Consider the following 25,428-nt stretch of genomic DNA (forward strand, 5'->3'; position numbering starts at 1 on the left):
GCAGCTTCTCACTGTATCAAAATGGTATGAAGTAGACGGAACAGCCTGCAGTGGGTGAAGGGCAACTCCACCTCCAACTTCGCAAAACAACTAAATCAGGAATTAAATATTGGCCTTGACAGCAATGCCCACATCCTGAGAATGAGAACATGTTGAAATTTCAAAATAATTACAATAAAACACTGCCACAAATCTGTTGGCTATATATGGATTAGACCATAAGAACACAAGAACAGCAGGAGTAGGCCATCCGGCCCCTCAAGCCTGCCCCGCCATTTAATAAGATCATGGCTGATCTTTGAGACTCCGCTCCACTTACCCGCCCACTCACCATGACCCTTAATTCCTTTACTGTTCAAAAAATTTATCTAGCCTTGCCTTAAAAAGTGAGGTAGCTTCAACCACTTCACTGGGCAGGGAATTCCACAGATTCACAACCCTTGGGGTGAAGAAGTTCCTCCTGACCTCAGTCCTACATCAGCTTCCCTTTATTTTGAGGCGATGCCCTAGAGTCCTAGTTTCACCTGCTAGCGGAAACAACCTCCCTGCCTCCACCTTATCTATTCCCTTCATAATCTTATAGGTTTCTATAAGATCTCCCCTCATTCTTCTGAATTCCAATGAGTATAATCCCAGTCTACTCAGGTCTCTCCTCATAATCCAACCCTCTCAACTCTGGAGTCAACCGAGTGAATCTCCTCTGCACCCCCTCCAGTGCTAGTATATCTCTTCTCAAGTAAGGAGACCAAAACTGCACACAGTACTCCAGGTGTGGCCTCACCAGGACCCTATACAGCTGCAGCATAGCCTCCCTGTTTTTAAACTCCATCCCTCGAGCAATGACAGACAAAATTCCATTTGCCTTTTTAATTACCTGCTGCACCTGCAATCCCACCTTCAGCGATTCATGCACACGGACACCCAAGTCCCTCTGCACAGCAGCGTGCTGCAAATTTTTACCATTTAAAACATAGTCCATTTTGCTGTTATTCCTACCAAAATGGATGACCTCATACTTATCAACATTGTACTCCATCTGCCAGACCTTTGCCCACTCACTTAGACTATCTATATCCCTCTGCAGACTTTCTGTGTCTTCTGCACACTTTGCTGTACCACTCACCTTAGTGTGTCATCTGCAAATTTTGACACACCACACTTAGTCCCCAACTCCAAATCATCTATGTAAATTGTAAACAATTGCGGACCCAACACTGATCCCTGAGGCACATCACTAGCCACTGACTGCCAACCAGAAAAACATCCATTTACCCCTTTTAGAATAGAATAGAATAGAATAGTAATTTATTGTCACTAGTATTTTTTTGTAAACATACAATGAAAAGCGTTGAAGTCGCCATACTCCAGCATCTCTATCAATTAAAACAGTTTCACAGCACTCCAGAGGTGGGGGCCAGTTATTACAACCAGATCTGACCAGCTATTGGTAGAATTCTTTAAACTTATGATTATGTTAAACTCCTACAGTTTTTGACATACTCACGTTCAATTAGGAATAGGAAACAAACTACTCCCATCAGAGCAACAATGATGCCTGGCACCACGAAGGACATTCCCCAACAGCTGGACACCCAGTAGCCAGCTATCAAAGAGCCCAGGATGTTCCCCACGGAGGTGTGAGAATTCCAAATGCCCATGATCAGGCCTCTCCTGTCACAAGAGAGGCAGTAGGCATATTAGACCAGCTTAAAGCCTCAAAATAAAAAAAAAGCTCAAACAAAACAAAACAAAAACACAAAAATTATTCTGAAATGCTCCATTGCCTACTTACTTTCCTTTACCAAAGAAGTTTCCAATACAGGTCACAACACTGGGCCAGCCAGTGGTCTGCACGAAACCGTTAGCAACCTAGATAGTCAAATAAATCCAAGACTTTCATTAACATCAATGCCTATGATTCATTATTGTGTCTTGTACTCAGTTAGATAGAGAATGCATGGCAGGACTGTGCTCAGCATTGTCATCTGGGCTGGCAAAATCTCTGATCGAAAAACATAGTCCTGTGACATTTAATATTTAAAATCATCAGTTACAATTCCCACCCAGCGCTGCTACAAATAACATTCATGTCACATTTAATGAGATATCTTGTGGGTTTTCATTTCCTTTTCGTTCCCAGTCATGTTTTGAGATGGAGAGCGCTGGCAAAAAGCCAGCAACCTGCAGTGAACTGCTTGGAGAGAAAGCGATGCCCAAAACAAAGAGTGAAAGCAAGAGCATGAACGCGAGTGCGTGAGCGAGTGGAGGGGGAACTGAGGGCAAAAAAGGGAGAGGGGGTAGGAAAGTGAGATGGGAAAACTGTGCTCGGTTCAGTTCGCGACCAGAAGCCGCATGAAGGCCTGTGATTTCTGTCCCTGACCGCAATCCTCCACAAACAATAGATCCTGCAGTTGCTTACCCTAATATGCTGCTTTCACATAACACTTCGTTTTGACTGGACAGAAAGAACTGTTTACTCACCTGAATAAGGATATAGTACTGTAAATTGTGGATGTTGTAGAAGTATCCGAGACCAAATAGTGCAGTGAATAAACCACTGCTCAACATCCCAAAAGTTAGGTACAATCGAATAGATAAACGTTCTCCAATTATACCACTGCCACAAAAGAAAACAACTGTCATTTGGATCCGAGACAGACAGGAACTGGAGCAAATGTGAAGATATTGTAACCTGAAATTTATAAAGCCCTTTATCTCATCTCTCAGAAATGACAGAGTGCTTCACACCATGAGTCCAACAACAGAAACATTGCAGCCAAACCACACACGGCATTATTATATCAGGATAAACCAATATGTTAGGAATATTATTTTCAAGTAAATTTTAAGTACATGACAAGGGGGAACAGGTTCCAACACGTGACAGGAAATTAGTAACTGGAGAAGCGTTTGTTTGTCCAGAGTGAAAATTATCTTTATCACAATAAAATGTTCAATGTTTAATACATGATTCCCCAGATCATAACCAGAAGCCCCCAGCACTTAGTTCTTCTACAACTTCGGTGTTTCACCTCATCCACACTGGGTTCAGTGCTGAGCAGTGATTAGTGTATGAAGAACTGCCTGATCTTCATTTTCAAATGATCTCAAATTTAAAATAATGGCTCATACATCTCTTCTATATTGATTATCTTCTGATGATACACAGGATTAACAACATTGCTATCGCCATTGGTGAAGCTTTATACGAGAATGGCATGGGGATGGGAACCAAAGTGTCAGCTTAGACAGGTAAGATTTAGATCAGGTAACAGGTGATACACATTAGTTAGTGATGTAGTCAGCGACTCGGAAAGAAAATGAAAAAAAAAAGAGGATTAAAAAGCGTCCAAAGTAAACTAAAAATCAAAAGAACTGCGGATGCTGTAAATCAGGAACAAAAACAAAGTTGTTGGAAAAGCTCAGCAGGTCACCGGACCCGAAACGTTAACTCTGTTTTCTCCTCCACAGATGCTGCCAGACCTGCTGAGCTTTTCCAGCAACTTTGTTTTTGGTCCAAAGTAAACTAATGGGTTAAGCTTAGGAAAAAAAAAGGGGGACAGTGACACCACTAGAGCTCCAAATAATGACAGGGAGATAGAAGAACACACATGTAGACACGCTTTTACCTGTAGGAATAAGAGGGCAAGAACAGCAGGAGACTTTAAATATTCCAATAGCATCTGGGTTATAAATAATATAAAGGGCCCTGAGGGTGAAAAATTCATATAGCGTGTCCAGAAACCTTTTTTGAAAATGATATGTGACAAGCCCAATGAGTGGAGATGCAATTCTAGATTTAGTTTTGAGAAATGAAGATAGACAAATGGGTGAAGTGAGTGTGTGACCGTGCCAGGATAGTAACTACAATTCGGCTAGAGCTGGTATTAGTTTGGGAAAGGACAGAGATAAATCAGGAAGAAAAGTTCTAAAAGGATATGAGTGTGCGCACGTGTAATTTTCCAAAACTGAAGTGCTTTGGCTGAGGTCAGCTGGACAGGACTGCTAAAGAATACATCAGTGGTAAACCAGTGGGAGGTGCTAAAATGTGAAATCTTGCCAGGGCTGGAGAATTGTAGTTACAAGGGCAGATTGGAGAGGTTGGGGTTCTTTTCCTTAGAACAGAGTAGGCTGAGGGGCAACATGATTGAGGTATACAATATTGAGGGGTAGAGATAGAGTAGACAGAAGAAGCCTATTTCCCTTCACGGATGGTGCAAAAACCCAGGGTCACAAGCTAAGTGGCAGAAGGATTACAGGGGATGTGAGGAAAAATGCTTTTACACAAAAGGGTGGAAGACCAGCACAAGGGGGTGCATCGGTCCAGGTGGAGGCCAGTACGGGGTGGGGGGGGGAGCGCACTGATTTCTACAAGCGTGTGAAGATGGGTTCCAGATCTACCCTTCGCTGTCTGGCTTTTTGGAAGGTTTTGGAAGGTTTTGGAATAGGCCACTGCAGACATTGAGAACCCAATGTGGAGTCATAGAATGGCCCAATACAGAAGGAAGCCATTCACCTCACACCTGTTCATGCTGATCATCAGGACAAGGATACACAGTTGAAGTGCCCTGATTGGTTGTGCATATTAAGCACATATATTTTTAATTAAAGCTTGGATATGTTCCATGACCATCATATCCTGGGGGTGGAATTTGGAAATTGACCCTCTGGTCCAGAGATAGGGGTACTACTCTTGCACCACAGGATCCTTCCTACATTGAGCATATATAATGACACCTGAATTCAAGTTTGAGTTTCTTTTTGTTACAGTGCAACTCTCTCAGTTAATGTTTTATTAAAAGAAGATAAAGAAAGATTTCTGAAATACTTAGCTAGGGAATAGGGAGAAAGTTGTAATGTTATATTCTGTGAATAATTCTTGCATTGGGTAAAGATTAGCATTTGGTTTGCCATTCCACCGTCTTGGTTCAGAATAAATGCACATCACCTTGGCCCACTGTAATGTTTTTGCCTCATAGACCTGCTCTTTTTATATATAAATTTTCAGATAATTTCCAACCCCAATTGACAGCTTTGATTGAACTTGGCAGCTGTCAGGCAGTGCATTCCTGGCCTGGACCACTCGTGTGAAAAAGGTTTCTCCATTGCAAAGGGAAACTACTGCTGTTATATAACGGCAATATTCTCAATGTTAAACGTGCAATTTCAGAATTGTTGTGTCTGATTCACTTCTGTGAAAAGGATTCTTAAGTTCTTACCTGACATACATTCCAACAGCGTATGCACACAGGAACGAGTAGTCCAGTGCTCCCAGCAGCTGCTTATAGTTACTTTTATCTACAGTCCATTTTAACAACAGATACAACAATTGAAATTCAAACAAAGGAAAAATAAAAATCAATAAAATAACTTTGCAAAGTTTAAAAAAAAACTTGCTTCATTCTCCCGAAGTACCTTAGTCAAGAGGTCAGCCAGTCAACCAGCTGCCAACTTCATGCCAGCTGTGAGTGATACCACTCCCCACAGCTATTTACCAACTTCCTGGTACACCCAGTAAAACAACAACAATGGCAAGTATGTTCGACCATCAAATTCATTGAAACCCACACTGCATCAGGGAATATTTCTGTTTGAAAATTACATCTAAAAGACTTGATCTTTTTCTAGCGATTCCCCATCATGAGATTTTGCCTTGAAGATCAAGTTATCGTTTTACATGAAGAGAATGCAAGAACTCTGCTCCAGTGAATAATCAGCAGTTACTTTTATTTCAAAAACCATGGTCATAGATTCAAGCAAAGTGGCAGAAGGATTAGAGAGGACGTGAGAAAACACTTTTTTTGAAACACAGAGGGTGGTGGATGTCTGAAATTTGCTGCCTGAGTTGGTGGTGGGGGCAGAGATCCTAACTCTTGTAAAAAGTACTTGGATCTGCACCTTAGGTGCTATAAGCTGCCGGGCTATGGGCGGTGTGCAGGAAGGTGGGATTAGAAAGGGCTTTTGGGTGTCTTTGTATTAGCATGGACATGATGGATTGAATGGCCACCACCTGCTCTGTATCATTTCTGTGGTTTCTAATTTACATTCTTAACTGTCTTAGTGTCATCAGCAAATTTAGCAATCATTCCTTTGGCCTTTGCACCATGTCATTGACATAAATTGGCCCCCACCTCTGGAGTGCTGTGAAACCATTTTAATTGGTGCAGGCTCTGGAGTATTGCAACTTGAACACTTTTCACTGTATATTTCCGTAAAAATACGAGTGACAATAAATTGCTATTGTATTATTCTATAAATTGTAAATAGTTGAGATTCCAACAGTGATCTTTTTGACACTCCCCTGGTCACAGCTTCAACTGGAATTCCCTCCCTAATGGCATTGTGGGTTAACCGTCAGCAGGTGGACTGCAGCGGTTCAAGGCGGCAGCTCATCACCACCTTCTCAAGGGCAACTAGGGATGGGCAAGAAATGCTGGCCAGCCAGCGATGCCCACATCCCACAAAAATGAATAAATAAACAAAAAACCCATTTAAAAAGTGATTGACTATTTTTGGTTATTGGCAATCTATTCTGCAGTTTCTGACAAAAGTGAAGTGGAGTTGATGGTGTAGTGGTAGAGTGGACTAGTAATCCAGAACTCCAGGTTAATGTCCTGAGGAATCGGGTTCAAATCCCACCATGGCAGTGAAATTTAAATCCAACAGAAAAAAAAAAAAAAAAAAGTCTAGAATAAAATGCTCGTTTGATGGTGACTATCGCTGCCATCATCAATTGTTGCGAAAACCCATCTGGGTCACAACTGTCCTTTAGGGAGGGAAATCTGCCATCCTTACCTAGTCTGGCCTACACATGACTCTAGACCCACAGCAACGCTGTTGACTCTTGACTCCAAATTAAGGATTGGCAATAAATGCTGGCCCAGCCAGCGATACCACATCCCATGAATGAATACTAAAAAGACATCTGAGATTTGAGGTAAATTCCACAGACTAACTGTATGAAGAATTTCTCCTGCACTCTGTACTAAATCTCTTTAATTTTGTCTCTCGGGCCCCTTGCTTTATACCACTTAATTCCTAAGAACAAGTTGTTTCTACCTCTCTATCTCATCCTTTCCCAATTGTGTTACTTCTGTCATCACTGCATAGCTCTTCAGAAAAAGTGAAGTCCTACTTTGTTTATATTTCTTCACAGCAGCCAGTATCCCTCTTGAAATCCTCAAATTCTTCCCAAGTATAAACTCTAATACTCTTGCAGCACCATTACTGACAGCAGAATAAATAAAATACATAAGCCGTGATTATCTTGGACTTTAATGTACTGTGAACCTGTCTATGGGTCCCTCTGCTCTTCCACACACTTGCATTAGGAACATAGGTCATATTATTTCACAAGATACTCCCAGTCTAATCACTCACCAAAGGGCTCCCAGCTGCACCACGTGTCATTGGAAAAGGCTTTTTTAAGTAGTTTAGCCTGAATTAAATGCTCTTTGTAGCTGTACAGTTCAACTTCATTTGCCAATGAACAATTCATATGCAAGGCACTCTGTGAAGAAACACATGAGATCAGAGCCAGCGCTCACTGCACTATGGATTAATACAAGTGCACAGTGCATGAGGTACAGAGGGCAATTCAATCATTTCTACTGCCAGACACAACCATTTCTGGCTCCATAGCAGCCAACTGTTAAATCTTCCTGAGCTCCTCTGGCTGGTGCTTATGCTGTGTAAATAAGAGAAAGAATTACAACTAGCAATTGGGAAGATCGGAGACTGGGTGCGGAAAATTGATACAAAGTCGGCTAATGGTTAAACCAAATCAAGACCGATGTTTTACGTTATAAATATCAATGGGTGATGAGCTATATGGCTCCAAGATAGAATAAGCTATGCTCCAGAGGGGAACTTGCAGATAGTGATGACGCCATTCATCTGTTACCCCTGTCCAAAGGGGTGCTAGAGGTTACATGTTTGAAAAGTGCTGTCAAAGGAGCCTTGATGAATTGTTGCAGTGCATTTTATATACCTTGTTGCGACTCTGGTGGGGGAGGGAGTGAATGCATGCTTGTGGATGTGGTGTGAATCAAGTGGGCTAATTTGTCCTGGATGGTGTCAAGCTTTGAGTGATATTGGAGCTGCAGCTATCCAAGTAAGTGGGGAGTGTTCTATCACACCCCTGACTTGTGCCTTGCTGATGGTGGACAGGCTTTGGGGAGTCAGTTGGTGAGTAACTCACTGCATTATTCCTAGCTTCTGGCTTGCTCTTGTAGCCACAGTATTAATATGGCGAGTCCAGCTTAGGTTTGATCAATGGTAACATTCTCCCTTTTTGGAGATGGTTACTGCCTGGCACTTCTATGGCGTGAATGTTACTTGCCACGTGTCAGCCCAAGCCTGGATATTATCCAGATCTTGTCACATTTGGACATGGACTGCTCTAGTATCCGAGGAATTGCGAATGGTCCTGAATATTGCACAATCTGCACACTGCAAACATCCCCATTCTTGACCTGATGATGGAGGAAAGGTCATTGATGAGGCAGCTGAAGATGGTTGGGCCTAGGACACTACCCTAAAGAACTCTTGCAGAGATGTCCTGGAGCTGAGATGACTGACGTCAACAACCACGACTATCTTCCTATTTGCCAAGCATGACTACAACCAGTACAATGTTTGCCCCCTGACAAAATCATACCCATCAATTCCAGCTTTGCTAGGACTCCTTTATGCCACACACTCAGTCAAATGTGGAATTGATATTAAGGGTTGTTACTCTCACTTCACCTCTGGAATTCAGCTCTTCTGTCCATGTTTGAACCAAGGCTGCAAAGAGGTCAGGAGCTGAGTGACCCTGGCGTAACCCAAACTGGGTGTCACTGAGCAGGTGCTGCTTGATAGCACTGTTGATGACACCTTCAATTACTTTACTGATGATTGAGACTAGACCAAAGGAGCTGCAACTGGCCGGGTTGGATTTGTCCTGCTTTGTGTGTACAGGACGTACCTGGGCAATTTTCCACATTGTCTGGTAGATGTCAGTATTGTAACTGTACTGGAAGAGGTTGGCAAGGGGACTGACAAGTTCTGGAGCACAATGTTGTCAGAATCCATAGCCTTTGCAGTATACTGGATCTCCAACCATTTCCTGATACCACATGGAGTGAATCGAATTGGCTGAAGACTGGTATCTGTGATGCTGGGGACTACTGGAAAAGGCCGAGATGGATCATCCACTTGGCACTTCTGGCTGAAGATTGCTGCGAATGCTTCAGCCTTAGCTTTTGCACTGATGTGCTGGGCTCTTCCATCGTTGAGGATGGGGATATTTGTGGAGCCTCCTCCTCCAGTGAGTTGTTTAATTGTTCACTACTATTCATAACTGATATGGAAGGACTTTGAGATGATCTGTTGGTCGTGGATTTGTTTAGCCCTGTCTATCACTTGCATAACACTAACAGCATAAGCAGCAAGTAACATGGGTGTGCCACATCTAGCTTTTTGGACCAGTTAGTTTTGCTCAGAAGTGGTGATGTGCAGGAGATGATGCGTCGATCAATGTGCTCAGCAGGTCAGGCAGTGGAGGGAACCAGTGCTAATGCATCATCCAGCTGAGACATTCAGTTTTGACGAAAGACTAACATCAGCTTGACATATTATCTCTGATTCTGTCTTGACAGACACTGCCTGACCTGCTCTGTACTTCCAGGAATTTCTGTTTTTATTTCAGATTTCCAGCATCTCTATGATTTTGTTCTCGTACTTCAAAGAAGTTTTGCTTCTGCATTTTCTGTTACTTTTCTTTCTTGACCAGCTCCCCGACTGGAATTCTTTCCATTTCACCAAGAGTGGGCATTCCTAAGCTTTAGCTTGTCCTGAAAAGCTGGCCATCTCAAAGGTCTGGATGGATGGATGAACGAACCTTGGTTGTTGAAGGAACAAACAAACAGTTGACCAAGCCCATGAAGAGGAAGGAAAGAGATCTTTGGTTGCTTTTGCCTCAATAAGTCTTTGGATTGGAGATTCGCATCGGTGAGTATTTCTCGTCCTCAAGGTAAAAAAAAAATCAACATTTTCAGTTTGTGTTCGGGTCTGTGGTCTTAGCTTGTTAGGGACAAGATTGATATGAATGCATAAACATAAAAGGAAATAAAGTTACAATGCAGTGCTCAGTCTCAGGATTCTTCAAGGATACTAGAATGATATTAATAAACATGACATGACAAGACCTGCTGGGTAACATCTTCAGTGCAGCCTCCGGTGAAGCGCTGTTGTGTTTTCCCGCCTGGTATTTGAACTCTGGGGTACATTGGGTTTGATTACCTCATTTCCAGTTTTCCTTCGCAGTGGTGTATATTTGGGTGTAGTTCTGTGTGTTTCTTGGTGGCCTTCCTGGTGGAGAAGCAGGCCTCTTGGAATTCCCATGCTCATCTCTGTTTGGCCTGTCTTAGGATCCTGGTGTTGCCCCAATCGAACTGGTAGTTCTCCTTATCCATGTGAATGGAGATGAGTGACTATTGGTCGTGTCTTTTTGTTGCTGGTTGGTGTTCATGTACTCTTGTAGCCAATTTTCTTCCTGTCTGGCCAATGTAATGTTTGTTGCAGTCCTTGCATGGAATTTTGCATATTACGTTAATTCTGTCCACAGTGAGTAAGGGGTCTTTGGTTCGAGTTAGCAGTTGGCGTAGGGTTGTAGTGGGTTTGTGTGCTACTCTGATGCCCAATGGTTGTAGGAGTCTTGTGGTCAGTTCAGATATGTTCTTGATGTATGGTAGCACGAGGAGTGTGTCAGGGCGTATTGTATCTTCCTATTGTTGTTCGTGTGATAGGCGTCATCGGATCCAGTTGTTCGGGTATCCGTTGCCCTTAAATACTTGGTGGAGGGTACTCTTCTTCTTTCTGGCTTAGTTCCGGGTTGCTACAGTCGGGTTGTTGTTGCTTGTTTAAATAATGTTTTCATGCAACTTCGTTTGTGGGTGTTAGGATGGTTGCTGTTGAAATTCAGTACTTGGTCAGTGTGTGGGGCTTTTCTGTGTACCTTTGTCAGGCATTCCCTGTTGTCCTGGCGTTCTACTATGACGTCCAGGAATGGGAGCTGTTTGTTCTTTTCCTCTTCACTGGTGAATTTGATGCCGGAGAGTGTTGTTTATTAGTTGGTGTGTCTCCACTAGTTTGGTCCATTTGATGACGACGAAAGTGTCGTCCATGTATCAGGTCCATAATTTGGGTTGGATTTGCAGAAGGTCCATGCTTTTGAGAACCAATGTAAAATACAAAATTCCATGCAAAGCCTGCGACAAACATTACAATGGACAGATAGGAAGAAAATTGGCTACAAGAGTACATGAACACCAACCAGCAACAAAAAGACACGACCATAGTCACTCATCTCCATTCACATGGATAAGGAGAACTATTCGATTGGGGCAACACCAGGATCCTAAGATAGGCCAAACAGAGATGAGCACGGGAATTCCAAGAGGCCTGGTTCTCCACCAGGAAGGCTACCAACAAACACATAGAACTACACCCTATATATACACACACCACTGTGAAGGAAAACCAGAAATAAGGTAATCAAATCCAACGTACCCCAGAGTTTAAGTACCAGATGGGAAAAGAAAACAGCGCTTCATTGGAGGCTGCACTGAAGATGTTACCCACCAGGGTAATGAAACGTCTCCGAACTAACGGACCAGCTCAGTGAACCAACCAACCACCGTTTACAGACCGGTGGTCCCATTCTGCAACATTTTTAGAAGAAACTGATCCAGTTTTTATCATGCTCCAAAATTAAAGAGGTCCTCACCTTGACAATGCTGATTGGTTTCCGAGAGAGATGATAAGCCGCGTACAGCAAGAAGGTCAGAATCAGTGTAAACGTTCTGTAGCTGAAAAACAAAGCTCTAGAGTTGGTACCAATTGTTCCAAACATCCCCCCCCTTCCTTTAGACAGCAGTCAGTATGTGTAGTATCAGTGATGCAGCATTTATTCCTGATCATCTCAATAAGAGGCAATAACATGCCTCAGCATTACACCTCTGTGTAGATATCTACATCACACACCCATATAGGGCACAAAAAATTACTCTTGTACAACTATGTTAATGCAGCAAAATGGCCCAAGGTGTTTCACAGGAGCATAACAGTCAAAATCTAAAACTTTGATTATTCACCATCATTCACGACTGGATATGCAGGACTGTAGAACTTAGATCTGATCTGATGGCGTGGCATTGCTTAGCTCTCTATCACTTGCTGCTTATGTTGTTTAGCAAGCAAGTAATCCTGTCTTGCAGCTTCATTGGGTTGACACCTCACTTTCAGGTATACCTACTGCTGCTTCTGGCATGCCCACCTGCACTCTTCCCTAATTTCTCAACTTCTCATTGGACAAGCCCACCATTCCAGAGACTAATCTAATGAATTTCCATTGCACTCCCATTCTGGCGAATCTATCAACCTTTAGATAAGGATAACAAAACTGGTCTCAACACTCCAGGTACACTCTCACCAAGGCTCCATAGAACTGCATCACAATATCTTTACTCCAGTACTTAAATTGTCTTGCAATGAAGGCCAGGAGACTATTTGCCTTCCTGATTGATCGCTGCACCTGTATGCTAGCTCTTAGTGATGCATGGACATGGCACCAGGGTCCCTTCGGACACTAACACTTCCCAATCGCTCACTGTTTAAGAAACAGTCTGCCTTTCTGCACTCTTGCTGCCAAATTGGATACCTTCACACTTTTCAAATTATATTCCATCTCCCACATTCTGACACATTCACTCAGCCTTCCCAAGTCACCATGAAGCCTCCAAATAGCCTCCTCACAACTTACATTCCAACCCAGTTGTGTGTCAGATCAGGGAAGGAGATGTGTGAAGATATAGCTATGCAGCAGAACTTGCGCTTTATTTACAGAAACTCTTATGTCAATCAGACACTCTAGCCATATATTCCAGAAAGTGACTATGGGATTCACATGGTCATCCAATCAAGTGACATCGACTCAAGCAACTTAGCAAGGAAAGATATGCTGACATTTTCAATTTGAATTCAAGATGAGGGATGTTAGTAGTGCAAAATGGAGCTTGTCCCTTCTCAAGGACACAATGTCAGTATTCAGCATTTCTGGGTCAGATAAAACAATTAGCTAGAGTAACAATCCCTCAACAATCCCAAAAATATATCATGTACCAGCTACAGAAATGGACACCCACACTCTGTGGGTATGATTGACAATTCCTGCCGTTTTAGAAACGCCTTTGCTGTTGGTTCATTCCTACTGGGAATGGATAAAACTGGACAAACCCATTTCAGCTGGCCTGCTTCCAGCCAGCCACAGACATGTCATTTCTAAAACCAGATGAAAGCCCACTATTTAACCTACTGTCCGAGCCCAGGTCCGCTAACAGTTTATTTTAAAATCCAGAGTCTCAGTATGGTTACAGTACTAGTACACCATTGGCTTAATGTGGTCATGCCATTCCCCCACAGCCATGCAATGTTTTTCATTTCAGGTTATTATTCAATTCCTGATAGAACCCCAGTTTTCAAGCCACCTTCAACATCATCAAAAACTGTCCCTCAATTAGGAAATAACATCTCCCCAGGATCAAGAATTTCTGACCTGTGTACTCAGGTAACTGAACTGGTTGAATCTTGACCCATAAATCTTTGGGCAAATGGGGCAGGTTGTCCAAGTAGTGGGGTCTGGAGTGCAGGACTTGCTTCCTTTTCTTCTTTGTCACAGTTTTAGGGCTCAAAGCATAATACAGAATGTAAATTGTGGCATAGGTTATGGAGATATTCTAGAATACACAATATATACATTCCAATGAACAAGAAAAATTCCAAGGGGCAGACCCACCATCGGTGGCTAACTGGAAATGTTAAAAGATAGAACTAAACTAAACGAAAAGGCACATAATTGTGCAAAGACAGGTGGCAGGTCAAAAAATTGACCAGGACATTGAAAGCAGCAAAAATATTCATAACAAAAAAATGAGTCAAAAATTAGCATGTGAGAGAAAGTAGCCAAAAACATAAAAACAGATACAGTGGTCAGTGTTTCTATAAATATTTTTAAAAATAAAAGTGAGCATCAGTTGTAAAGAAAACGAATCTGTATAATTAATAATGAAAAATAAAAAGAGATGGCAGATGAATTAAACAAATAATTTGCATCAGTCTTAACCACAGAGGATACAAATAACATCTCAGAACAGTGATAAATCAAGAAATGGAAAGAAGGTTTGAACTCAGGAAAATCACAACTAGAGAAGTGGGACTGAGTAAACTGATGGAGCCATGGGCTGCCAATGTGCCTGGATCCTGATGGACTTCAACCACAGCCAGTGAAATAGTTCATGTATTGGTTCTTATTTTCCAAAATTTTTTTGACTTGGCTATGATTCCATTAAATTCAAAGTTAGAAACTATAACACTTTTAAAGTTTGAGAAGATTTGTAGCTCAAGTTGTGGATGAGGTTGTAGACGAGGTTGTAGACATGCTCGCCTAGCTGGTGGTTTGGTTGCAAACATCTTGTCACCCTGCTAGGTAACATCATCAGTGCGCCTCTGGTGAAGCATTGATGTTTTATCCCGCTTGTTATCTATATGCCTCGGTTTGCTGGATTGGTTGGTATTACTTCTGGTTTTGGTTTCTCAGTAGTTTGTACACGGGGTCTAATTCAACGTGTTTGTTGATGGAGTTCCGGTTGGAATACCAGGCCTCCAGGAATTCCCTGGCGTGTCTCTGTTTGGCTTGTGCAATTATGGATGTGTTGTCCCAGTCGAATTCATGTCCCTCGTTGTCCACGCGTAGTGAGACAAGTGAGAATTGGTCGTGTCTCTTGGTGGCTAGTTGGTGTTCTTTTATTTAGTAAGGGAAATTAAAGCCAGTTAGTTTAACATGTCATGGCTGTTGGATAAGTTAGCACTTGGATAAGTTCAAGGTAATTGGGCAGAGTCAACAGGGTTTTGTGAAAGGAATATCAGGTTTGGCCAATCTACTGGAGTTCTTGAGGAAGGAACTCGTACAGTGGATAAAGGGAAACTTGGATTTCCGGAAGGGAAGTGATAAAGTCTCACATCAAAGTGTATCGGGAGCACTTTGGCATGGATTGGCTATGGTCTTAAAGGAAGTGGAAGCAGAGTTATTGGACCCAAAGTGATAAAATTCCAAAATTCCCTGGATGTGCAAAAGGTTCCAGTGGATTGGAAAAATGCTAATATAACACCTGTATTCGAAGAGAGGAAGACAGAAAGTAGGAAACTATAAAACAGTTAATTTAACGTGTCGTTAGGAAACTGTTAGAATCCATCATTAAGGAAGTAATAACAAGACATTTTGAAAGTTAAAATGCAATCCATCAGAGTCAGCATGGTCTTATAAAGGTTAAACCATGTTTGACTAATTTGCTGCAGTTCTATGAAGGTGTAACAAGCAAGGTTGAAAAGGGGATCCTATAGATAGTGTGTATCTGGATTTCCAAAAGGCATTTAATAAGATGTTACACAAAAGGCTAATACACAATGTAAGCTCACATGGGATTTGGTGTAATTTATTGGCTTGGATAGAGGACTGGCTAAATAACAGAAAGGCAAAGATTTGGGATAAATGGGTCTTTTCCTGGTTGGCAAGACATAACTAGTGGGGCATCACAGGGTTTGGTCCTCAAGTTTCAACTATTTACGGTCAATATTAACAATTTGGTTAGGGATAGAAAGTACTCTAGAAAAGTTTGAAGACTACAGTAAAATAGGTGGGAACACAAGTTGCAATGAAGAAATAAGAAATTTACAATTGGATGTGGATAGGTTAGGTTAAAGTGCCAAAATCTGGCAGATGAAGTTTAACGTGTATAAACTTGCGGCTATCCATCTTGTTCAGAGGAATAGAAATGCAACTTATTATCTAAAATGGAGAGAAATGTCAGAATGTATCCATGCAGAAAGATCTGGGTGTCCTTGAGCATGAATCTCTGAAAACTAGTATGCAGGTTCAGCAGGTAATAAGGAAGGCAAATGGAATTTTGGCATTCATTCCTCAAGGAACAGGGTATAAAAGTAGGGAGGTGCTGCTGCCACTGTAAAAGGCATTAGTGAGTCTGCACTTGGAGCACTGTATACAATTTTGGTCTTACAAAGAGATGCTGAGCAGTTTAAGCCCGCACCTTGAGGAGTTTAGAAGAATGAGGCGTGATCAAATGAGGCGTATAAGATGCTAAAGGGGACTGACTGGTAAACATTGAGTGGATGTTTATCCTCGAGGGGCAGTCTAGAATAAACAGTCACAGTATTAGGATAAGGGGAGCAGATTTAAGACAGAGATGAGGTCACAGATCTGTGGAATTCAGTACCCCAGAGTACACTGGATGCTGGGACATTGAGTAAATTTAATAAGGAGATGAGCTGATTTTTAATTAGTAATGGGTTGAAGCATTATGGAGTGTGGCCAAGAAAGTGGAGCTGAGGCCAAGATGAGATCAGCCATGTTTGTACTGAAACAGAAATTGCTGGAGAAACTCAGTAGGTCAGGCAGCATCTGTGGAGAGAAACTAGAGATAACATCTCAGATCCAGTGACCCTTCTTCAGAACGCCTACGTAAGGAAGGAGTTCAGAGTAGGGTTACCAGCCTAACACCTGGAATGAAAAGGTTGCCTTCAGAAGAAAGGATGAACAGGTTAGGTCTGTATTCACTAGAGTTGGAAGAGCAAGCAGTGAATCGATGGAAACATACAAGATCCTGAGGGGTCTTCACTGGGTGTAAGGCAAACCAGTGCAGGATTTATACAGTCACGGTAGGTCTCTGGGGAGTGTTGCCAAACAAAGAGACCCAGAGGTGCACATGGATAGTTTCTTGAAAGTGGAGTCACAGGTAGACAGGGTAGCGAAGAAGGCATTTGGTGCACTTGACTTTATTGGTCAATACATTGAGCATAAGAGTTCTGACATCATGTTGCAGCTGCTATAGGAAAGATGTAGTTAAACTTGAAAGAATTTAAAAAAGATTTACAAGGATGTTGCTGGGATTGGAGAGTTTGAGCTATAGGGAGAGTCTGAAACAGATGGGGCTTTTTCCATGGAGCATCGGAGGCTGAATAGTGACCTAATAGAGATTTATAAAATCATGAGGGGCATGGATAAGGTGAATTGTCAAGGTCTTTTCCCCAGGGTAGGGGAGTCCAAAACTAGAGGGCATAGGCTTAAGGTGAGAGGGGAAAGATAAAAGGGACCTAAGGGACAACTTTTTCATGCAGAGGGTGGAACTTACGTAGAATGAGCTGCCAAAGGTGCTGGTGGAGGTGGGAACAATTACAACATTTAAAAGGCATCTGGATGGGTACATGAATAGGGAGGGTTTAGAGGGATATGGCTCAACTGCTGGCAAATGGGACTAGGTCAGATTGGTTGGTGCAGATGAGTTGGACCAAGGGGTCTGTCTCTGTGCTGTACGACTTTATGACTCTATGTGGAGATAACATATCCTCTTATGGGAGAATCTAAAATGAGGGGTCATCTTTTTTTAAAAATCAGGGGTCACCCATTTACACAGATGAGGGACATGGTCTTTCTCGGAGGATCAAGTGTCTCTGGAACTCTCTTCCTGAAAAGGGGATGCAAGCAGAGGCCAGGATATTTTCAAGAATAAAGTGGATAGCTTCATGTCAAAGCAGAGCTTCTTGTTTGCAGAATAAGGGCACAGAATTATGCAGTAAAACAATCAAGACAGAGGGTATGCAGCTGTGTTAACACTCAAGGGAGTAAGGCAAGGTCTTACTTTAACGCAAGGTCTTTAAAACCAGGAGTACCACAGGTAAGAGAGATGAGTTAAGGACAATGATTGACACATGGAAGTGTGATAATAGTAGCCATCACAGAGATATGATTGAGGGACGGGAAGGATTAGCAACTCAACATTTTGGGATACAGAATCTTCAGGTGAGGTGGTAAAAGAGCAGGGGGCATTGCATAACAACATAAGAAATAAGAGCAGGACGAGGCCATCTGACACCATCAGGCCTGCTCAGCCATTCAATCAGATTGTAGCTAATCTTTTCATGGACTCAGCTTCACTTACCTGCCCACTTACCATAAGCCTTAATTCCTTTACTGTTCAAAATCTATCTTTGCCTTAAGAACATTCAATGAGTTAGCCTCAACTGCTTCACTGGGCAGGGAATTCTACAGGTTTAGATGAAGAAGTTCTTCCCCAACTCAGTCCTAATTATTAGTTAAGGAGTCAGTTACTGCACCAAGGAGAGATGATATGTTGCAGGAGTCATCAAATGAAGCTTTGTGGGTTGCGTTTAGGAATTAAAAAGAGGGGCAATCACATTGGGGTTGTCCCGCTTGTTATTTGTGTGGTCCAGTTTGATGTGGTTGTTGGCCTTATTTCCGGTTCTGCTTCGTAGTGGTTGGTGTATGGGGTTTATTTCCACATGTTTGTTGATGGAGTTCCGGGTTGAGTACCACGCCTCTCGGAATTCCCGTGTGTCATTGGTTGGCTTGTCCTAGGATGGTTACGTCGTCCCAGTCGAATTAGTGGCCTTCTTTGTCCAAGTGCATGGAAACGAGTATATATATGTATGTGGCCATCGTAGAGGACGTTGAAAAGGAAATGGCGAGGGTACAAGCCTGATATGTTCCCTCAAGGGTGACAGGAAGGAGTAACAGACCCAGAGAACCATGAATGACCATTGATATTCAGGATACAATGAAAAGGGAAAAGAGGCTTTTAGCAGAGGAGCACATCAGCGGTGGCATGAGTGGAGTACAGAAAATGCAGGGTAGAGACTAAGAAGGCAATTAGGAAAGCAAAGAGGGATGTGAGAAAGCTCTGGCTGGTAAAAGTAGGGAAAATCCTTTTATAAGTAGATCAATGGGAAAAGGATAACCAGGGAAAGATTAGGGATCAAGGGGGTAACCTGTGGGTGCAGCCAGAGGACACTGGTAAAGTGTTGAACCAATACTTCACATCCGTCTTAATCTAAGAGAATGAGGATGCAAGTATGGAACATGGAGAAGAAACCGTGAGGTGCTTGAGCAAATTGATATAGGGACGGACATGGTATTAGAAATGTTGTCTGTAATTGAGAGGCTGGAAAAGCACAGCAGGTCAGACAGCATCAGAAGAGCAGGAAAGTCAACGTTTCGGATTGTCTCCAAGTATTAGAAATGTTGGCAGGCTTAAAATTGGACAAATCTCCAGGTCTGGATGAATTGTGTCGCAGGCTGCCTTCTTGATATGTCATGATTTTAGGCAAGGGAGGAGATTGGAGAAGTACTGACCCAATTTTTGAATTTCTTTCTGGCCACAGGGGAGATGCCAGAGGACTAGAGAACAGCTGATATGGTTCCAATATTTAAGAAGGTTGAAGAGATAAGCCAGAGAACTACAGAGCAGTAAGTCTCACATAAGTGGTAGGGAAACGCTGAAGAGCATCTACCTCCACTTGGAGAGGCAAGGCTTTATTGGGGATAGTCAGCATGGCTTTGCTGGAGGGAGGTCAAGGCTTAAGGCAGCAAATGCACATGGGATACATGGTAATTAGATATAGTGGATTCAAAATTGGCTCAGTTGTAGAAGACAGAGGGTGATGGCAGAAGGCTGCTTTAGTGGCTGGAAGCCAGTGTCCAGTGGCATACCACTGGGACATATCCTGGGTTCCCTACTTAATGTCATTTACATAGAATGACAGATGACTCTGTGAGGGTTGGATTAGTAAGTTTGTGGATGACACAAAGACTACATAGAACAGCACAGCACAGGCCCTTTGGCCCCAATGTTGTGCCGACCTACTAAGATTAATTTACCCTGCATACCCTACGTTTTACTGTCCTCCACGTGCCTATCCAAGAGTCTCTAAAGTATCTGACTCCACTACCACTGCTGGCAGCGCATTCCACACGCCCACCACTGTCTGTGTGAAGAACTAACCTCTGACATTTCCCTTTTACCTTCCTCCAATCACCTTAAAATTATGCTCCCTCGTAATAGTCATTTCCGCCCTGGGAAAAAGTCTCTTGGCTATCCACTCTATCTATGCCTCTCATCATCTTGTAAACCTCTATCAAGTCACCTCTCATCCTTCTTCGCTCCAATGAAAAAAGCCCTAGCTCCCTCAACCTTTCCTCATAAGACCTGCCCTCCAGTCCAGGCAGCACCCTGGTAAATCTCCTCTGCACCCTCTCTAAAGCTTCCATATCTTTCCTATAATGAGATGACCAGAGCTGAACACAATATTCCAAGTGTGGTCTAACCAAAGTTTTATAGAGCTGCAGAATAACCTCACAGCTCTTAAACTCAATTCCCCTGCCAATGAAAGCCAACACACCAGATGCTTTCTTTACAACCCTATCAACTTGGGGAGCAACTCTGAGGGATCTATGGACGTGGACCCCAAGATCCCGCTGTTCCTTCACACTGCTGAGAATCCTGCCATTAACCCTGTATTCTGCATTCAGATTCAACCATCCAAAATGAATCAGTTGGATGGTTAGCAGTGAGGTCGAGTGTCTTGGGCTACAAGAAGAGATAAATGGGATGGTCAAATGGGTAGATAAGGGGCAGATGGAATTTGACTCTGAAAAATGTGAAGTGATACACTTTGGAAGAACTCATTTGACAAGGAAGCATTCAATGAACGGCATGGAACTAAGAAGTTCTGTGGAACAAAGGGACCTTGGAGTGTTTGTCCACTGATCTCTGAAGGTGGATGGGCATGTTAGTCGGGTGGTGAAAAGGGCACATGGGACACTTGCCTTTATCGATCAAGGCATAGATTACAAAAGCAGGAAGTCATGCTGGAGCTGTACAGAACTTTGGTGAGATCCCAGCTAGAGTCCTGTGTGCAGTTATTGCACTGGAGGGGGTCCAGAGGAGATTCATCAGGATGCTGCCTGGGATAGAAAGTGCAAGCTATGAGGAAAGGTTGGATGGGCTTGGGTGTTTTCATTGAACCAGAGAAGACTGAGGGGTAATCTAATTGAGATGTACAAGATTATGAGGGTCATGGGCAGAATGGTTAAGGAGCAGCTGTTCCCCTTAATTGAAGGATCAGTCATAAGGGGACACTGGTTCAAGGTCAGGGGCAGGAGGTTTCAGGGGAACACGAGGAAAATCTTTTTCACCCAGAGGGTGGTGAAGGTGAATTGCCTCACATCTTTTAAAAAGTACCTGGATGAGCAAATGGCACGTCATAACATTCAAAATTATGGGCCAAGTAAATGGAATTAGGTTGAAGGTCAGATCTTTCCCATGTGTCAGTGCAGACCATGGGCTGAAGGTCTTTTCTGTACTATATGATTCTATGATTCAATGGGGTGAAAGTTTATTAGAAGTAGGCAGAAATGTGAATTTGCGGTTACAATCAGATCAGTCTTGATCTTACTGAATGGCAGAGCAAGCTCAAAGGGCTGAGTGGCCTACTCCTGCACCTGATTCATATGTTGGTATGGACAAATTGTCCCCATTTTGATTGCCTGATAGTAAGCACTTCCCATTAATGATGTCACTGCTGACATGCATCAAGCAGAGTGACAGAGTTTCTCTGCTGCATTTAATTTATCCTCCCTGGGATACTGGCCATTTGCAAGTTGAGAAAACAGGACTTGGAGAGTGAGACTCTTTGCAGCTATCTAGACACTGTGTTCAGACTGTGGTCGCTGATTTTAATGGGAGTTTTGTCTGAATGCTTGTGGAGCTGGCTTCAAGGACACTAATATTGTTTCATGGTTCTCCCATTAAATTTGGAGGATTTTGTGGAGATATTGCTCGTGGAATTTCTTTCACCCTCTTACATGTCACTGATACATAGTCCAGGTCTTCCTGTGTGGCAGTGGGCAAATGACAACTGCTCCTTACACTAGGACTGTTGTTGACTTGTGGCAGTCTTTGTTGTTAAACACTCCCTGCCATAGACTAAGCCTATTCCTGAATGTTGCCAAAACAGAACTCATATCAATCCATGCCTGGTTAGCCAAATCTTCCACTTCTCACATCTATTAAAGGAGATATGTTCAACATTTCCAAGACCTTGATAGCCTCCCTTCTAATACTTGATCTAGTCTTCCACAAATAACCTCCACTACTCTCACATGTTATCTTCCAGATTCTAACCACTTATTGCATGAAAGAAATGCTCATGTCCCTTCTCACTTTTTTTCCAATTTCCTAGAATCCACGCCCTCCGGTTCTTGAACTTTGCATCAATGGGAACAGTTTCGCCTCATCTACTCTGGCCAGTACTCTCATGAATTTGAACACCTTGATCAAGCGTCCTCTCAACTTTCTCTTCTCAAAAAGGGAAACTGCCATAATTTCTCCAATCACGTAAGTGAAGTTCTTCATCCTTGTGCCATTCTCATTAATATTTTCTGAACTCTCTTTAATGCCTTTCAATCCTTCCTGAAGGGTAGTGCTCAGAATTAGACACATTTGGGCCAAAGCAGTATTTTACACAGGTCCATTGCCATACTCTTAATTTTGAACTCTATACTTCTACTTAAAAAATTCAGGATCCTTTTTGCCCAACCTATTTCTCCAACCTGACCTTGAACAATTTCTATAGCTACACCCAAGGCCTGGGCTCAAATTGGTCCAATCCCCTCCTCTTCTTCCCAATTTACTTCACCTGACATCAGACCAGATTTAAATACTTGCTGCAAAATGAACCCTTGATACAAAAAGTGCCTGGCCTCAGAATGCACCTTCCTTTTTATCAAGAATGATTATTGTAGCATTTAATACTGCTGCATGTCCTCATGTTTTTTGTGCATTATCTGATGTATGAACTGATTAAATCTATCTGCAGAAATGTTTACCGTTTGAACTGACATTAACAGGATTAAACCCAATATACAGTTCCTCTTCCAAGCTAGCATGCTGGCACTTTCTATGTGCAATGTGCTGACGATGGCGAAGCAGGAACTCTAGGCTACAGCTTCCACTTGTATCCACAAGAAACAGGAGTCTTGGAACAAACTGATCAGAATACCGTGAGACATGGGCAGAAGTAGGGGGGATAGGCCATTTGCCTACATTTACATCATAGTTCAGGCGTTTTGAACAAGTTATACTGAATTCAAAACGTTAACTCTGTTTCTCTCACCACAGATGCTGTCAGACCTGTCGAGTTTCTCCAGCATTTTCAATGTTTGTTTCAGATCTGCATCTGTAGTATCTTGTTTTTCTGAGTTTTAGATCTGGGACTTTTCCAGCAAAGGCGTCTTGGAAAATTACTGCTTTTAAAAAAAATTCATTCACAGGATGAGGGAGTCGCTGGCTGGGCCAGCATTTATTGCCCATCGGTCAGTTAAGAGTCAACCACATTGTCGTGGGTCTGGAGTCACATGTAGGCCAGACCAGGTAAGGATGGCAGCTTCCTTTCCTAAAGGACCTTAGTGAACCAGACGGGCTTTTGCCATCGGGCAAAAACCAGATGCAATGGATTCATTGTCATCATTAGACTCTTAATTCTAGACTGTGTTTTTTGTTAATTCAAATGCCAGCATCTGCCATGACAGGATTCAAACCCAGAGCCCCACAACTAATCTGGGTCTCAGGATTAATAGTTCAGAATAATACCACTAGGTCACAGCATCCACAATCACTGTAGCTACTTCCTTTTACACCTTAGGATACAACCGTCAGGTCCAGGGAACTTATCAGCCTTTAGCCTCATTAGTTTCTGTAGTACTTCTCTCTCATGATAGTTGTTGTATTTATTGCCTCCTCTCCTTTAGCCCCTTCATTACATATGATAACACGATCCGCTTCTTGGCCTGCACTCCACAAAAGACATTTTCAGAGATTACTTGATAGAACACAGTAAAAGTTGTACTGTTCAGAAGTGATATTAACCATCATAGGGATAAGAGACAAAATATTAGGACAGAATTTAAAGGCAAGATTGTTCAAGCAAATCTGGTTTCAATTCCGAACTGCACCAAATTACACATGAAAGCCAATTCTGCCACTCAACAATTCCTCATTGTTAATTCTAGGCATGCCAATTGATTCCTGTCGATGACAGAAAGCATTTTATAGCTTTTATAGTCACAACAGGGGTAGAAAGAACATTGTATACTGCACAGACATCACACAGGACTCAAAACTAGACAAGCTTCAATTAAATTACCACATTATGTAACAGAAGTGATTACAAGAGAGCATCATATAGCTAAACTTACCACTGATCTCGTGTAAATGAAGTTATGAAGCGAATGCCAAGGGGAAGGGGTGCCATTGATTTGTTCCCACTCTTAACACCAAAAACTCAAACCGTCACCGTCACTTTGCTGGCAGTAAAGAAGATATTTCTAACTGTTTGCATAAAGCCCCAGCTTGATGGCAACACTCATCACATCTTCCCCCGTCCTCTTCGCTGTGAATACTCTTTAAGAAGAAAGATAATTACATTTTATTATAGGTCAGATCATTTAGAAGGCTGACTGAAACTGATAATTTACATAATTAACAATGGAGATTCGTTTGCAATCAACATATCCTGAGTTACAATTTCACCATAACCAGAACAGAGCTCATCACCTTCCCATGAACACACTGGGAGTAACCACTCATGCTGAGTCCCGTCATGTACGTTCTTTAACCATTTATTTACCCAAGGCAACAACATTAGACAGGCAAAATAGACTGCTCTCTTGACCAAAGCAATTAAATAATATCACATCTGAGAATGGGTAATCTCAACAGTCAAATCAAGGGACAGTCTGGCAATCCACAGACCCAGGCTAACACTCTGGGAATATGGGTTTACAGCCCACCACAGTAAACTCAATTCAGAAATAAATCTGAAGGTTAATCACAGTTATGGCAACCATAAAACCATTGGTGATTGTCATAAAACCCATCTGGTTCACTGATATCCTTTAGAAAAGGAAATCTGATATTGACTTTCTTAAAATTTAGTTACAGAATAAGGAAATCATTGGCTTGGCCAGGGTTTTTTTTCACCCATCTCTAATTGCACAGAGGGTGGTGAAAATTCAATCACATTGCTGTGGGTCCTGAATTACCTGTCAGCCAAACCAGGTAAGCCTAACAGAATTCCCTCCCTGAAGGACGATGAACCAGATGGGATTTTAAATCAACATTGGTTTCATGAGCATCATTAGACTTCTAATTTCAGGTATTTGTTGAATTTAAATTCTACCATCTGCCACAATGGGATTCAAACCCAGGTTGGCATGACACTGTCTGGGTCTCTGGTTAAGAGTGCAGCAATAATACCACGAAACTATCACCTCTCCTGGTCTGCGATATTTGACTCTAGAGCCACAGCAATGTGGTTGATCTTAACTGCCCCCTGAAATGGCCCAGCAAATCACTCAGTTCAAGGGCAGGGCAACAAATACTGGCATTACCAGTAGCAAGCACAATCCATAAAAGAATAAATAACTCTGATCACGTTGCAGAGACAAAACAGTTAGAG

The 25,428-nt window shown here is 42.4% G+C and overlaps 1 protein-coding gene across 2 annotated transcripts in view; it reads right to left on the minus strand.

Moving 5' to 3' along the window:
* Positions 1–24,361, minus strand: part of slc37a1 (solute carrier family 37 member 1) — an 85,678-nt gene extending 61,317 nt beyond the window's left edge. For both annotated transcript variants that reach the window (XR_007263268.1, XM_048603172.1), the window contains exons 1-7: positions 24,167–24,361; positions 11,771–11,852; positions 7,381–7,510; positions 5,220–5,298; positions 2,482–2,617; positions 1,793–1,869; positions 1,505–1,671 (exon numbers count right to left, since the gene is read on the minus strand). Coding sequence is in view for 1 of the 2 variants with exons in the window: in XM_048603172.1 (XP_048459129.1) it covers positions 1,505–1,671; positions 1,793–1,869; positions 2,482–2,617; positions 5,220–5,298; positions 7,381–7,510; positions 11,771–11,852; positions 24,167–24,222 (727 nt within the window). In the remaining variant the exon portion in view is untranslated. The remainder of the gene's footprint in view (positions 1–1,504; positions 1,672–1,792; positions 1,870–2,481; positions 2,618–5,219; positions 5,299–7,380; positions 7,511–11,770; positions 11,853–24,166) is intronic.
* Between the last annotated feature and the right edge of the window lie 1,067 nt (positions 24,362–25,428).

Source organism: Rhincodon typus, chromosome 11 (genome assembly GCF_021869965.1).
Source record: "Rhincodon typus isolate 14 chromosome 11, sRhiTyp1.1, whole genome shotgun sequence".
NCBI classification, from domain to species: Eukaryota; Metazoa; Chordata; class Chondrichthyes; order Orectolobiformes; family Rhincodontidae; genus Rhincodon; species Rhincodon typus.